Source organism: Coptis chinensis, chromosome 9 (assembly GCF_015680905.1).
Source record: "Coptis chinensis isolate HL-2020 chromosome 9, ASM1568090v1, whole genome shotgun sequence".
Classification (NCBI taxonomy): Eukaryota; Viridiplantae; Streptophyta; class Magnoliopsida; order Ranunculales; family Ranunculaceae; genus Coptis; species Coptis chinensis.
Window position 1 is genome coordinate 30,070,119 of NC_141464.1, and position 12,734 is coordinate 30,082,852.

A 12,734-nucleotide genomic window follows, 5' to 3' on the forward strand; every position below is an offset into this window, starting at 1 on the left:
CACCTTTCACCCAACTGCACAAACAAACTTCAAAATAGAAAGATTTTATATATCTGAAAGTAGAAAATGAGAAGTTCGCATGCAACTAAAAATCTCACAATATAATAGTGCAACTATTACAATAAGGTTAGACTTTCCATCAAAGGCTGCAAATTAGGTTGGTCCTCAAGAATAGATTGGAAGTCAGTTGGTGCATCTAGTTCATCAACTCGACTTGTCAATCGCCTAGGTGAATTTATGACTACCCACCAGTTAGGATTTCTCAAATCCTTCGAGTAAAACACCTAACTAGCCTCAGAAGTAAGAATCACCGACTCATTAAAGTACTAATCAACACTCTTCAGCCTATTGAGATTAACCATCACCAAATTAGAATCTGGACAAAGTTTACAACCATTGGTCTTGTCTTCCACCCTCACCCAATTGCAGTAAAAGACAACATGCTGGAAGGTCGTATAGTCCAACTCTATTATCTGTTCGATAACCCCATACCACTTAGTTGATGCATCAATGGGATTTTTGTCTTTCCTACTCGACATAAACGTAGTGATTGCTTTCATGCAAACACCACTATCTTGTGTGGAAACTGTTTTGTCATGCGACCTAGTAGAGAACACAAAACCATTAACACGGTACTTTTTATATGTTTTAGCTTTGAACAATGGTCCTTGGACAAATCGCCATAAGTCACAATCTGTGTCTTTTGCAGCCAACAACTGTGAAGTAAAAAAAACCGACAATTAGAAAGATAAAATTAAAATACTAATTGTAATATCCTATAAAACTAAATTATATATAAAACAATACCTTGTCATATAACCACACAATAAACTCAGTCTGTATCTTCACTTCTATCTTTGCTACCCCTTTTCTTCTGGCACGTGCAGTTGCTTGCAAGGCATGATATTCACTACAATTTGTTTATGCAGTTTGACACGACTATTTATTACAACTTTTTAGACTAGTAAATGTTTGAGTCAAATCTATAAAAAAAAATCAAATCTGTAATGTTCATTAAGCTTTTCAATGTCGAGTCGAAAAAGAACCCACCTACGGATTTGTATCCATTGTTCCTTGCCTAGGATCACAGTTTTACCCTCAAGTATAGGCCCTTCATCACTATACTCTCCATCTTCATCTAGAAATGCCTCACGAGTAGCTTTGTGATTTCCATCCCGAGAATTTGGCATGTACTCCATAGCATACCTAATGCACTCAAAACAATATAGGACTCCTTGAATGGAGCCTTCAACATAACGCTTATTGCTCGGAATATTTTTACACTCCTTCATTGCCCTATTAAAATAAACAAAACCAAAATTATACTTTGTAGTTTAAAATTAGATAATAATTGCCACTAAATAAGAAATAAAAGTAAAGGCATTTTACATACCGTTCAAATGGATACATCTACCTAGGATACACAGGTCCACAAATCAGCCCTTCATCAGCCACATGCACCAAGAGGTGGATGCTGATATCAAAGAAAGCGGTTGGAAAATACTTTTCCAATACACACAATGCCTCTGCAACCATGTATTTGGCATCTTGGATTTCCTTTCGGATTAAGACTTTCGAACATAGAAGATTAAAAAATAAGCTAATCTGATGAATAGCTCTACGCAAATCGCGGTGTTTTGGAAAAGTGTGTTGAAGCAAAACTGGAAGTAAGTAACACATAATCACGTGATAGTCATGTGATTTCATTGTAAGCAAACCAGGAGGACTCAAAGTGACAACGTTTTTTAAGTTCGTTAAAAAACCTGTAGGAAGCTTCAAGTTCTTCAAAATTGTGCAGAACTCAAGCTTCTCATCTTTATTCAAGACAAATGGGGCCTTTGGTTTAACAGATTTCCCTGTGATTGGGTCTGTTTGCATCCATTGACCACTATGAATCCCTATTTTCTTCAAATCCTCTCGTGCATGAACTGTATCCTTTGTTTTGTCTTTCTTGTCAAGAATCACATTTATTATGTGTTCTGCCACGTTCTTCTCATCGTGCATCACGTCAATAACATGTCGAATTTTATGCTTCGGCCAATATTCCAGTTCAAAGAGAATAGACCTCTTATACCATGCTTCAGTAACTTCATAATCTTCATCATCTTCATCATCTCCAATAGCAACCACATCCACATCATCTAGACTCCGTTTGGTACCTTTTAATACTTTCCCGTGTACATAATGGACCGCGACTTAACATTTTCTCAATTACTTCTCCCTTTAACCTTGGCGGAGGAGGGTTTAACTCTTTTGTCTTAAGTCCTAAATACTTGCCTTGCCTAAATGGGTGATCAGATTTAAGAAACATCCGGTAATTTGTATAGACGATTTTCCTTGCGTTCCGAAGATGCATAGACGGAGTTTCATCACCACAAATAGGACAGGCTTTGTAACCATGTGTTACACAGCCTGATAAATTGCCATTCGTTGGTAAATCATGAATGCCCCACACCAACATAGCCCTCAAAGTAAAATGCTCCTGTTTGTGCATGTCATAAGTCACCACCCCTTCTTTCCATAACTGTTGTAACTCATCAACTAGTGGTCTAAGGAATACATCGATGTTTTGACTCGGTGCCTTCGGCCCAGGTATTAACAACGACATCATATGGAACTCAGATTTCATGCACAAAGACGGTGGCAGATTATAAGGCACCACGAAAACAGGCCAACAACTATAACCAGTGGATTGAACACCACGTGGATTGAATCCATCAGTTGCAATTCCAAGCCAAACATTACGCCCTTGCTTAGCAAAATCTGGCCAATCATCTTTACATGTCTTTCACTAAAGTGAGTCGATTGGATGCCTCATATAATTCCAAGAAGGTGTCGCTCTACTATGCCATGTCATTTCACGAGCTATCCATGGTATAGTGTACAACCTTTTGAGTCTAGGAATCAAAGGGAAATGTCTCAATACTTTTCTCGCCTCTTTTGTTTCTTTCTTCCCCAATTTCCCCTCCTTTACTTTGTACCTAGGAGTTTCACATTGAGGACACACCGTCAAATCAGCTTCAGTCTTATAATATAGCATACAGTTATTTTCACACGCATCTATGCACTCAGCTTTCATTCCAAGATCTTTCAACATTGCCTTCATTGCAGGATACTTAGAAGGTAAAGTGTTTCCATCTGGCAACCATGTTTTCAACATAGACAAAAGCGCGGTCACACTATTTCCCGACCAATTATATTGTTTCTTCAAGTGATGGAGGTCCACAGCTGCTGAAAGGGATGTGACAGGAGCCTCACATGAGGGGTATAATTTTTCTTCTGCTTTTTTCTTATATTCATTGTACCTCTTACCCAAATTAGGTTCTAGAACAATAGGTGGTTCAACATCTTCGGCTTGACTTCCATTGCCTCCACTCAAATCACCCACTAATTCTTCATGCATGCCATAAGCAACATCAACAAAATTCCCTATCCCTAGTCCTTCCTCACTATTTTCTTCTTCAACTCGGTTTACCATTTGATCCTTATATGGGTTTTCACCATGTAAAACCCATATACGATATGTTGATTCTATACCGTTATGAATCAAATGTTTTCTAACTATATCATATGTAAACCTTTTCCTATTTCGACATTTGTTACATGGGCAAGGACACGTGGTCGACGTTTCGTCTTTGCCACTAGCGAATAGAATAAAATCGGAAACCCCCTGCCTATACACACTCCCAAGTCTGTCATTTTCATTCATCCAATCTTTTGGAATCGGTTGAGACATCCTGCAAGTAGCACATCAAGTAAACACAAGGAACAAGTGATAGGGTCGATGTCATTTCCTACTAGACCGGCTTTTAGCACTATCTGTTTATGAAAATTTGATGTATAACGTTCTATAAATATTGAACTATCTCGGTAAACAAGCTAAACGGTGCCTACATTTTAACCATTAAATTGCTAAACATGATCAGATGTACTTCAATTGGTAAACACAATTAGATACGAACTATTTTGGCACTAGAAGGATTAAGTGTGGACTAATTTCAAACGCTTTACTTTGAAGGCATTATAACATATAAGCACATAATGCAAGACAAAATAAAAATGGAACAGGATTGAACCCCCCATTCATTCACCACAGTCAAGCATAGCATTAAATAAAGTTATAACAGAAAGTACAAGCACCAACCATTCCAAACATGCAAATTTTCAAAAACGTTGCTAACGGGTTAAAATTTACAACCCAATAACAAACAAGCTAAAGCTAAATAACCCAAGTACATGAAAAGTAGTGGTAAAAATGTTACAGTTGTCTAAAGACTTCTCATTCCCCCCAACATGCGCACACTCTACTCAAGATAATTACCTGAAATTCAGTCTTAAAAAATTATAAATATATGCTATCGGTTTGCACATATATACAAACTCATGTAGTTCATTGTAGATTTTATTCCAAAGGCTCGGCCAATAGGATGCGGACTGTCAAATCACTTCGATACAAGTTTGAAAATTTTGAACCTGCTTCAAATATGAGTCTGAATTTCAAAAAGAGATACTTTGTGTGCCAGTTCAGATTTTATCTATTAAAACCCACAGTTGCCAGAAACAAGACATGGGTTATTCTTTGTTTAAATATTTCAACCCATTCCAACATGAACTCTAGAAACGCTATCTAACTCCAAAAAAAAAGGAGTTAGATACTACTAACAATCTAACAATCCACAAACCAATGCTGACAATGGGTAGCTTTAATCCTGTTATGTGGGATGATAACTGGACGGTTGTTACATCAGATGGGAGTCTATACAACTTACCCGAGATAGATGGACTCAAAATTTCATCTCCAATCACCAAGGAACAGCCTAGAATCGTGACAAGCAAGAGCATAACTTGAGCCACTTTACTTTTCTCTAGCTTTTCTTTTATTTTTTGGGCTCTCCTTAACTGGTTTGATGGTGTATCGACAAGGAAAACTAAAGGGCTCGTACACTAGGCTTCAGTATATTTTAGCATAACAAGTTCAGTAATGCCTAAGGTGCTTGTTTGGCATGCTTCAACAGCACATACTTCTCAGTAGTGTGTGTCAGGTGTACATGGATGGATAACCAAGAAAACTTATTTGAAGAACACAAGATATCAAATAAAAATCAAAATTTTTTGTTGTATTTCAAAATAAATATCATACCTTTGGTTATAACTGAAGCAAACTAGCACCGAAATTACTTGCAGTTGTGGATTAAACACCTAGGGGCAGTGTGAAAAAAAAAGCATAAAAGTAGAAATTAGATAATGAAAATTAACAACCGTATAAGAAGAAGGCAAAGGAAGAGAAAACTACTGGATGTCGGTGGCGGCAGAAGTGTTTATTTGGTTGAGCGAGAGAGAGGCGTTGGAAAAACAATAAGAGGGGATGAAAAATATAAGAGAGAGAAGAGAGAAGAGCGCGATTTTTTATTTTTTCCCTCTCGCCCAAAATTCTAATTTTAGGCTTTATTTAGTTTCTATTATTATTTTTTTTTCGCTAATCTAGTTTCTATTATCTTAACCTTAACCTTTACGGTTTCCTGTCAAAACAAAACTTTATAAATACGTTACAAATTAATTCTCAAATCTGGGAAAATTAACTAACACATTATTTGCAATTTTAACGCTAAACAAACGTTAGGAACGTAGTTACGCCTAAAAAGCGTTAGTAAACAAAAAAAGTGTGCCACCAAGTCAGTTAGGTAGTTGAAAAGATAATCTCCTACTTATCTGTTCTCGGTCGATTTACTTGCAGCATTTAGACATGACAACTCATTACAGTTTGATAAAGCAAGCCACCAAGTCAGTTAGGAATTTGAAGCTCAGAGTAAGAATTGTTAGAAGCTGGAACCACTATCTGGTTGGAAATGAGACATTGTTAAGTAAGGATATGATCCTCATCGACGAAAAAGTAAGTACATACCACACTTATTCAACATCTCTTTTATCACTTTAAGATTTATATCCATTATTTTTTTCATTCATACAGGGTGACCAAATCAATGCGTCTATACCTATGGAGATCTATCTACAGTTTAAGGAAAAAGTTCAAGATGGAAAAATTCACTGTTACAAATGTTAGGTCTTACTGTCCCGTGAACAATAAAAACAAGATAACATTTGAGAAGTATACAACTATGATGAATATTTCAGATGAAACATCAATTCCACGACAACTATTCAGCTTTGTCGATTTCAAGAAATTAGCCCCACGAGATAAGCAAGACCAATTTCTTACTGGTAATTCTAACATTTTTTTTCAAAGTACATTAGTTCGTTTATTGGTAAAATTTTCATAGGCTTACCAATAAAGTTTACCTTATTCAAATGTCAATGGATTATACAACAACATCGGTGAATTGCAAAAAAATGTTCACACGAGAATGGGACAATCAGATAAAAAATCAATCTACATTGATAATGAGAGGTATGTTTTTTCTTATTAATGATACTCTACTATTTAATAAACCAGCTAATCACCAATAGTATATTTTGAACTATGTTTCCTTATTTGTTGTTAGAATGGAATGCTTGGAAATTACTTTCTGGGGAAATCGAATTAAACAAATACCACAAGTCCTAACAAAAAATGGCCCAAGAGATATTATAACTGTGACTTCAACAACAAATCATTGTTTTCAGGTACATCTATCTAAATATGTACATTCAATAAATTTGAGTGATATGTGCTAATGTACAAAATTATTGGGTTTCAGGTAAATATGTACTCCAAGCAACATCGGCGACAAAAGTGTATATAAACCTGGAAACAGATGACGCTCATACTTTAAAAAATAGGTAACAATTACTTATTTCACAAGAAAAAATCATGTACATACTTTAAAGTTTATGACATATCTCTCATGTAAAATACAGTTCAAACAATCCACGGGCAGAGTTGCCAATTTCAAGAAAAAGGCCATCTACTTATGCAACAGAGGCAATTCGAGTGAAAAATTTAGAAGAAATTGATATATTGCTAATGAGTACTTCATAAGTGGTAACTTCTTGCCTTTATCCAAGTTAATGTGTAATTCTTCTTTTCAATTCTTCTTTTACTATTTAACAAAAATTGAAATCATCAATGTATAGGGGAAAATGTACAAATTTAAAGCAAAAATATCAAATATTGACAACAAATACAACTGGCATTACAATTGTTGTGAAAGCGACCCGATCAGAAGAAAAGTAGAACTAAAATATCCAGAATGGTGGTGGTGTGACTATTGTTCCATTTCAATGAAAGAACCAACATAAAGGTATTGAAACAAATATTATTAAATAAATTACAAATATTATCAAAGAGACTAAAGTAATTACATTCTATGCAGGTACAAAGTCTAATTTGAAATAGAAGATTCAACATGCAAACAGTTGATAACAACATTTGATGATAAGGCTGAATATTTGTTGCAACATCCTTTGGATGAACTGTTGAAAATTGAGAAACAGGTATTAATTAGCTTTAACTCTTCAAAATTACATTTATTTACAAAAAATCTCGCACGATGATATTAAAATATTCTATGCAGGAAAATGGCTTTGACTTGGTTTCTGAAATATTAGAAGAACCGATTGGCAAGGAATATGAATTTGAAGTCAGAATAACAAAGTACAACTGTGAAAATGGAAAATATAGCTAACCTTTGATAACCGTAAAAACAGTAGAACACTAATATTAATGTTAACAACACTAATACGTAATCCTACCGTTCTTACGTTTAAATCAATTCTTCTTACTCTCAAAACATAATCATGCAATATAATAAGTAAGGATTCGTTCTACTCTTAACTGTCTAGACTTAAATTGAATTCAACTAATCAAACCCAAAAGGAACAATGGTGAGAGTAATGATTTGATGTGAAATTTCTATACTACCATTCCCAACAAGAACAATAATAAGAATATGTCATTATGGAATAAGTAATTAACTTTATAAATCTAATAGAACAATAAGAACAAGATATGATTGAATGAATAACAACTACTTATTAATCTAATGAACAATAAAAACAATAATTCAATACTCAAGAAATAAACTAATTAATTAATCTAAAACTAGATTTAGAACTAAGGTTTAATGGCTACTTTTCTTATCCTAACCTAACTATCTACCATTAACAAAGAGTCAAGCTCTTGTTTTTATACTTTCATATCCAAAAATTGTGCATGGGCTTGGAGCCATGTTTTGGGCCGGAAAATAGGGCCCAAAACCCAATTTCTTTAGTCCAAAATAGGCTCTTCAGCTGCAGTTGGCTTCGACAGATATTTCGTCCACTTTTGCTCCTCTGATTGGGTCAAGTCTTGAACCATTGGAAAGCTCTTTCCGATCCGGTCGTTTTGACATAAGGTAGGCCCAATTCCAAGGTCTGAGTCCAAAGATACGGCCTTTGGAAGTTCTGCTGACTTTGTGTGCTGTTTCTGCCCGCGTCGACTTTTCAGATTTTGACCGGGCTTTACAAAGGCTTTGTCTTCTTGAATCTTGACCTTTAATCACGGAACTCCTTAGCAACCGACTTTTGCTCCTTTATCTCACTAAAGTAGCACATTTCTGCACATAATGGACTTTGAAGCCTGAAATGCATAAAAACACGTAATCAGTATTAACTCTTAATTATTACTCACATAATTGGTCTAAAAGTATGATGGTTAAGGGGTTAAAACTACAGTTTTGGGCTCTTATCAAACCACCCCCAAACAGCATTTTGCTTGTCCTTAAGTAAAGATGAGAAATTAAAATAAGTGACCAAAAATGGAGTTCTATCTACTCTCGTTTCGCTGAGTGCGATTGCATTGACCATATGCAACAAGGCCTTAAACCACTAGGAATTCCCTAGTGGGCCGAGTTATAGCCTCGTGAGAGTTTTCGATGAAGGTACTCACAAACTTCATCTATACTACAACGACTAAGAAATAAAACTATTGTTTCCTTATTTATGTCTCAATTATCTATACATCTCACTAGCAATGAATATAGAATAATCATATCGAAACCTAAGCTAATATATGCATAATAATCAATCATCTACTTAATAAACATATATACAATGAGTAATGCTATGAAATGCGAGAATGTGTCCGTTTATGAAACTTTGGAATAGTGTCCTTAAGTAAGTTCTCACATAAAAGTAAAGACAAAAATCACTCGATTTTTCCACTCAAGTTTTGCTACTCCGATTAATGCGGTGGGCATACTTTACCTTACAATCTCAATGACACACAAGGAAGCCGAAGTTGATCAAACACATCTGCCACTTACTATCCCACTAACCTATTCCTAATTGAGCTAGAGGTCTTTATTAGGTGTTGCGGGGATTAGGAGATGGTTTAAGAAGGAAGGAAATGGATATTCAAAAAGGACAAGTCTGAGATAATAGAGTCTTCATATTATGTAACTAGATAAAACCTTGTTCTTTTGCTTCTACACTTTGTTTCCATCCTTAGCCTTTTTCTTTTGGCTTTTCGACTCCTTTTATTCTATTTTTGGAGTTTTTATTTATTTTATTTATTTTTTTTCTTTTTCTTTTCTTTTCTTTGGATTGAAACTTCTTTCCTTTTTCTTTTATGAAGCAACAAACTAATTTCTGTTTACACAAGTTTTTCTCTTCTCTTTTCTTCACTCATCCTATTCTCAGACTTATTCTAAAATGGGTAGGATTTTTTTTTTTTTTTTTATATTTTGTTTTGTTTTTGTAAACAGGTCAAGGAATTTTGGTTTATGGAAGGGCTAATGAAAGGCTCAAGATTAGGGCTGACTAGCGGAAAATATACTTAGGTCAGAATTTCTAGCTATATCGATCCAAAAAGGGCCTAAATTCTCTCTTAGGACATGATATAGTGGTCAAGCAAGTGGACGTGTGATTTCTCTATTCGGAATATACTTCTCCCTTGTGTCATTTCTCAAATGTTTCACTCATATAAGGTTTTAGGCTATATTCTCACGGGATTTGTAGAATAAGTACTCTAGCCTAGATTTCAGAAACTTACTGCCAAATAATCATAGATACTTATGTAATATATTTATAGATAGATGCAAATATTATTACCTACATATTAACCTAAGTTTCTAAAAACTATTCTAATGCAAAAGCTACGTGAGACTTCTAGATTATTAAGAGCATAGACAAAGAAACAATACCAATATTCCTAAGTGTATAGCATAAACTTTTTATTTTTATTATTTTTAAGACAAATAATATGTAATATACAACCTAATGTGTGCTTAACATTTACATCGTGTTTCTATACCACCCCCAAACAATTTGGGAGAAGGGGGTTCATGAAACAATTCAATAGCATAATTAAATTATGTAACTAACTAATTTTTATAATTTTTAACATTTTATAAATAAAAGTGCGTAATTTACATCCTAAAAGTGTCTAATTTTTGCAAATGTTTCTATCCCACCCCCAAACAATCGAACGCTTTGTCCTCAAAGTGTAAAGAGATAAGGAAAGAATTTACCATAGAAACGTGGCAAAAATTGGCAGTACCTATAACAGAAATATTGTAAAGATGATATGATAATATGAAACACAATTAAACTGGTACGTACTAACTAACACAAACTTTACTGGAGTAAAGATGACAGGCTTAGGGTGGCAAACGCCACCCCCAAACAAAATTGGAAAACTCTTTTTAAGTTTGAAAATTTTGTTTGGCCTATACTCCAGAAAGTTGGTATTGTACGAAAACTTGGGTCTTTTAAAGTCAGATTCCCTAGACTTTATCTAATATATATGTATTAAAATACAGTTTACCATATATCAACAATCAAAAAAGTTGTGGGTCTTTCCACAAATAATTAACATGGAATGCACCATCAAATAGAATTAAACACCAAGATTTTCTATGACGTAGCTTAGTGGAATGAGAGCAAAGCCTTATAGATCTAAAACCTAATTGAGCACACAGTTTCTTCTTTGTCCTCCTCCTAAGGGATGCCAAGTAAATGAACGTGAGAAAATTGATGGTTGTGGAAGATACGTTAGGATGTGGATAATTTTGAGAAGGAAAAAATGAAAAAAAATGAAAAAGTGTCGGTGGCTTGTCCTTGGGTGTTACTTCTTCACCAGTTGGTTTTAGATAGTTATGAAGCATAGGAGAAAACGCCAAGGTCAAGTACAAACTCAATGGTTCTTTGATAAGGTAGAGGGCGAGGAACATTAAGTGATGGAAGGTGAATGAGTGACATGAGGATGTGAGGTGGGTGAATGGTGTTCAACTAGTATTCTTAGGTCTATATCATCGAGAGGCCTTGAGATATGCAAGACATTCCTCAATAGGTGGGTAAGAAGAATCACTTTGGATAGAGGGCGAAAAATTCTTCTTCCGTCCATGGCGTCAAGAGATGAATGGATGTCAATAGGAGAGAACTTCATGAGGCCTAAGAAGGGTTGCAAAAGAGTCGAAGGAAATCCTCCTTGATGTTATCTACGCCTAGGGAGTAGAAATTGTGATCCTTGTCTTCTTCCATAAGGGGTATCTCCTAGTGTGGGGACTAAAGTGTCACCCCGCACTAATGTGAGGTACAAAACTCTCAATGGACTTCACTTCCCCTTCTTCATGCAAACCTAGTTGTCCCTATTTTTTTCTCTAAACATGTTAACTTCTACGAAAGATTTCCAAAAGAAAGAGTCATTGAGCCATCCCGACAATTGATTTGGGCATTGGCGGGTTGCCAAGAAAGGAAGCCCTAAGATGATGGGAATGGAATCATGAGCAACTTCGTGGTCCAAGAATAACAAAGTCGGCCGGATAGTAAAGATTCTGAACTTTAACGAGAATATTTTCAACTACACCCTTGGGATACTTAATAGAACGATCGGCTAACCTGCAAAGTCATTTTGGTTGGTTGAAGTTTTGTTAGACCTAGTTGTTTATATAAATAAAAAGGGAGTAAGTTAACACTAGCCCCTAGGTCTAATAAAGCAGTTGTTATGAAGGTATCACCTAAGGTGCATTATCTGATAGGGCGACCGGTCCTTGTACTTAACAATTCCGTTATGTTCGAGATAAAGAGGGATATTGTTCGTTAAGAATGTTTAGTGGGGTATGTTGGTTTTCCTCTTCTTGGTGCACAACTCTTTTTTTTAAACTTAAGCGTGTCCAGTAGACTTTTTATAGCTTCTAGAAAAGGTAGGTTTATAGTCAAATTTTTAAACACTTCCCTAATCTCATCAAAATTCTCGTCCTTTTAAACACAACTAGTCTTTGGAGATATGGTGCTTTATCGCTATTTTTAGCGAAGGGATAAAAGTATTATTAGTCTTTGCTTTATCTCTAGCCGTTTTCCATCTAGGTGTCCATATTGGAACCTCTACAGTGTAGGGACTTCACTTTCTATTATTGGGTCTTGTAATGTTTTCCCTTTTGGTTCCGGTTTTAACTAGTACTTTTTTACGGTTGTAGGGTCTTGAGTTTCTATTATAGTATTTGGTATGGTATCATTTTTAGTTTATGGGTAATCTTTAGGCATAGTCACTTGGTTATCAACTACTCGCCTACGAACGAAGGTAGTGGATCACCTGTAGGTCCCCTCTGGTTTATATTACTATTACATCAATACTTTTTATTTCGGCGGTGTTTGTTGACTTAGGATTAGGCATCGCTGACTTGGAAACACTGCCCGGTTTGGTTTATTATTTTGGTTAGAAGACATGTCAATAACCTTTTGGCATAAAGATCGCATCATTTGCATCGTTTGTTTCATCATATTAGAGTTTTGATCATCTTGATCTTTCATCAAGTTGG

General features: G+C 35.3%; 1 protein-coding gene across 1 annotated transcript; it reads right to left on the bottom strand.

The window, feature by feature from the left end:
- Window positions 1-326: 326 nt before the first annotated feature.
- Window positions 327-3,478, bottom strand: LOC147475510 (uncharacterized). Its single transcript, XM_086585429.1, is given in 5 exon segments — window positions 327-716; window positions 808-910; window positions 1,051-1,296; window positions 1,415-2,159; window positions 2,278-3,478. Coding segments are annotated over 5 exon segments (2,685 nt in total).
- Window positions 3,479-12,734: the final 9,256 nt, after the last annotated feature.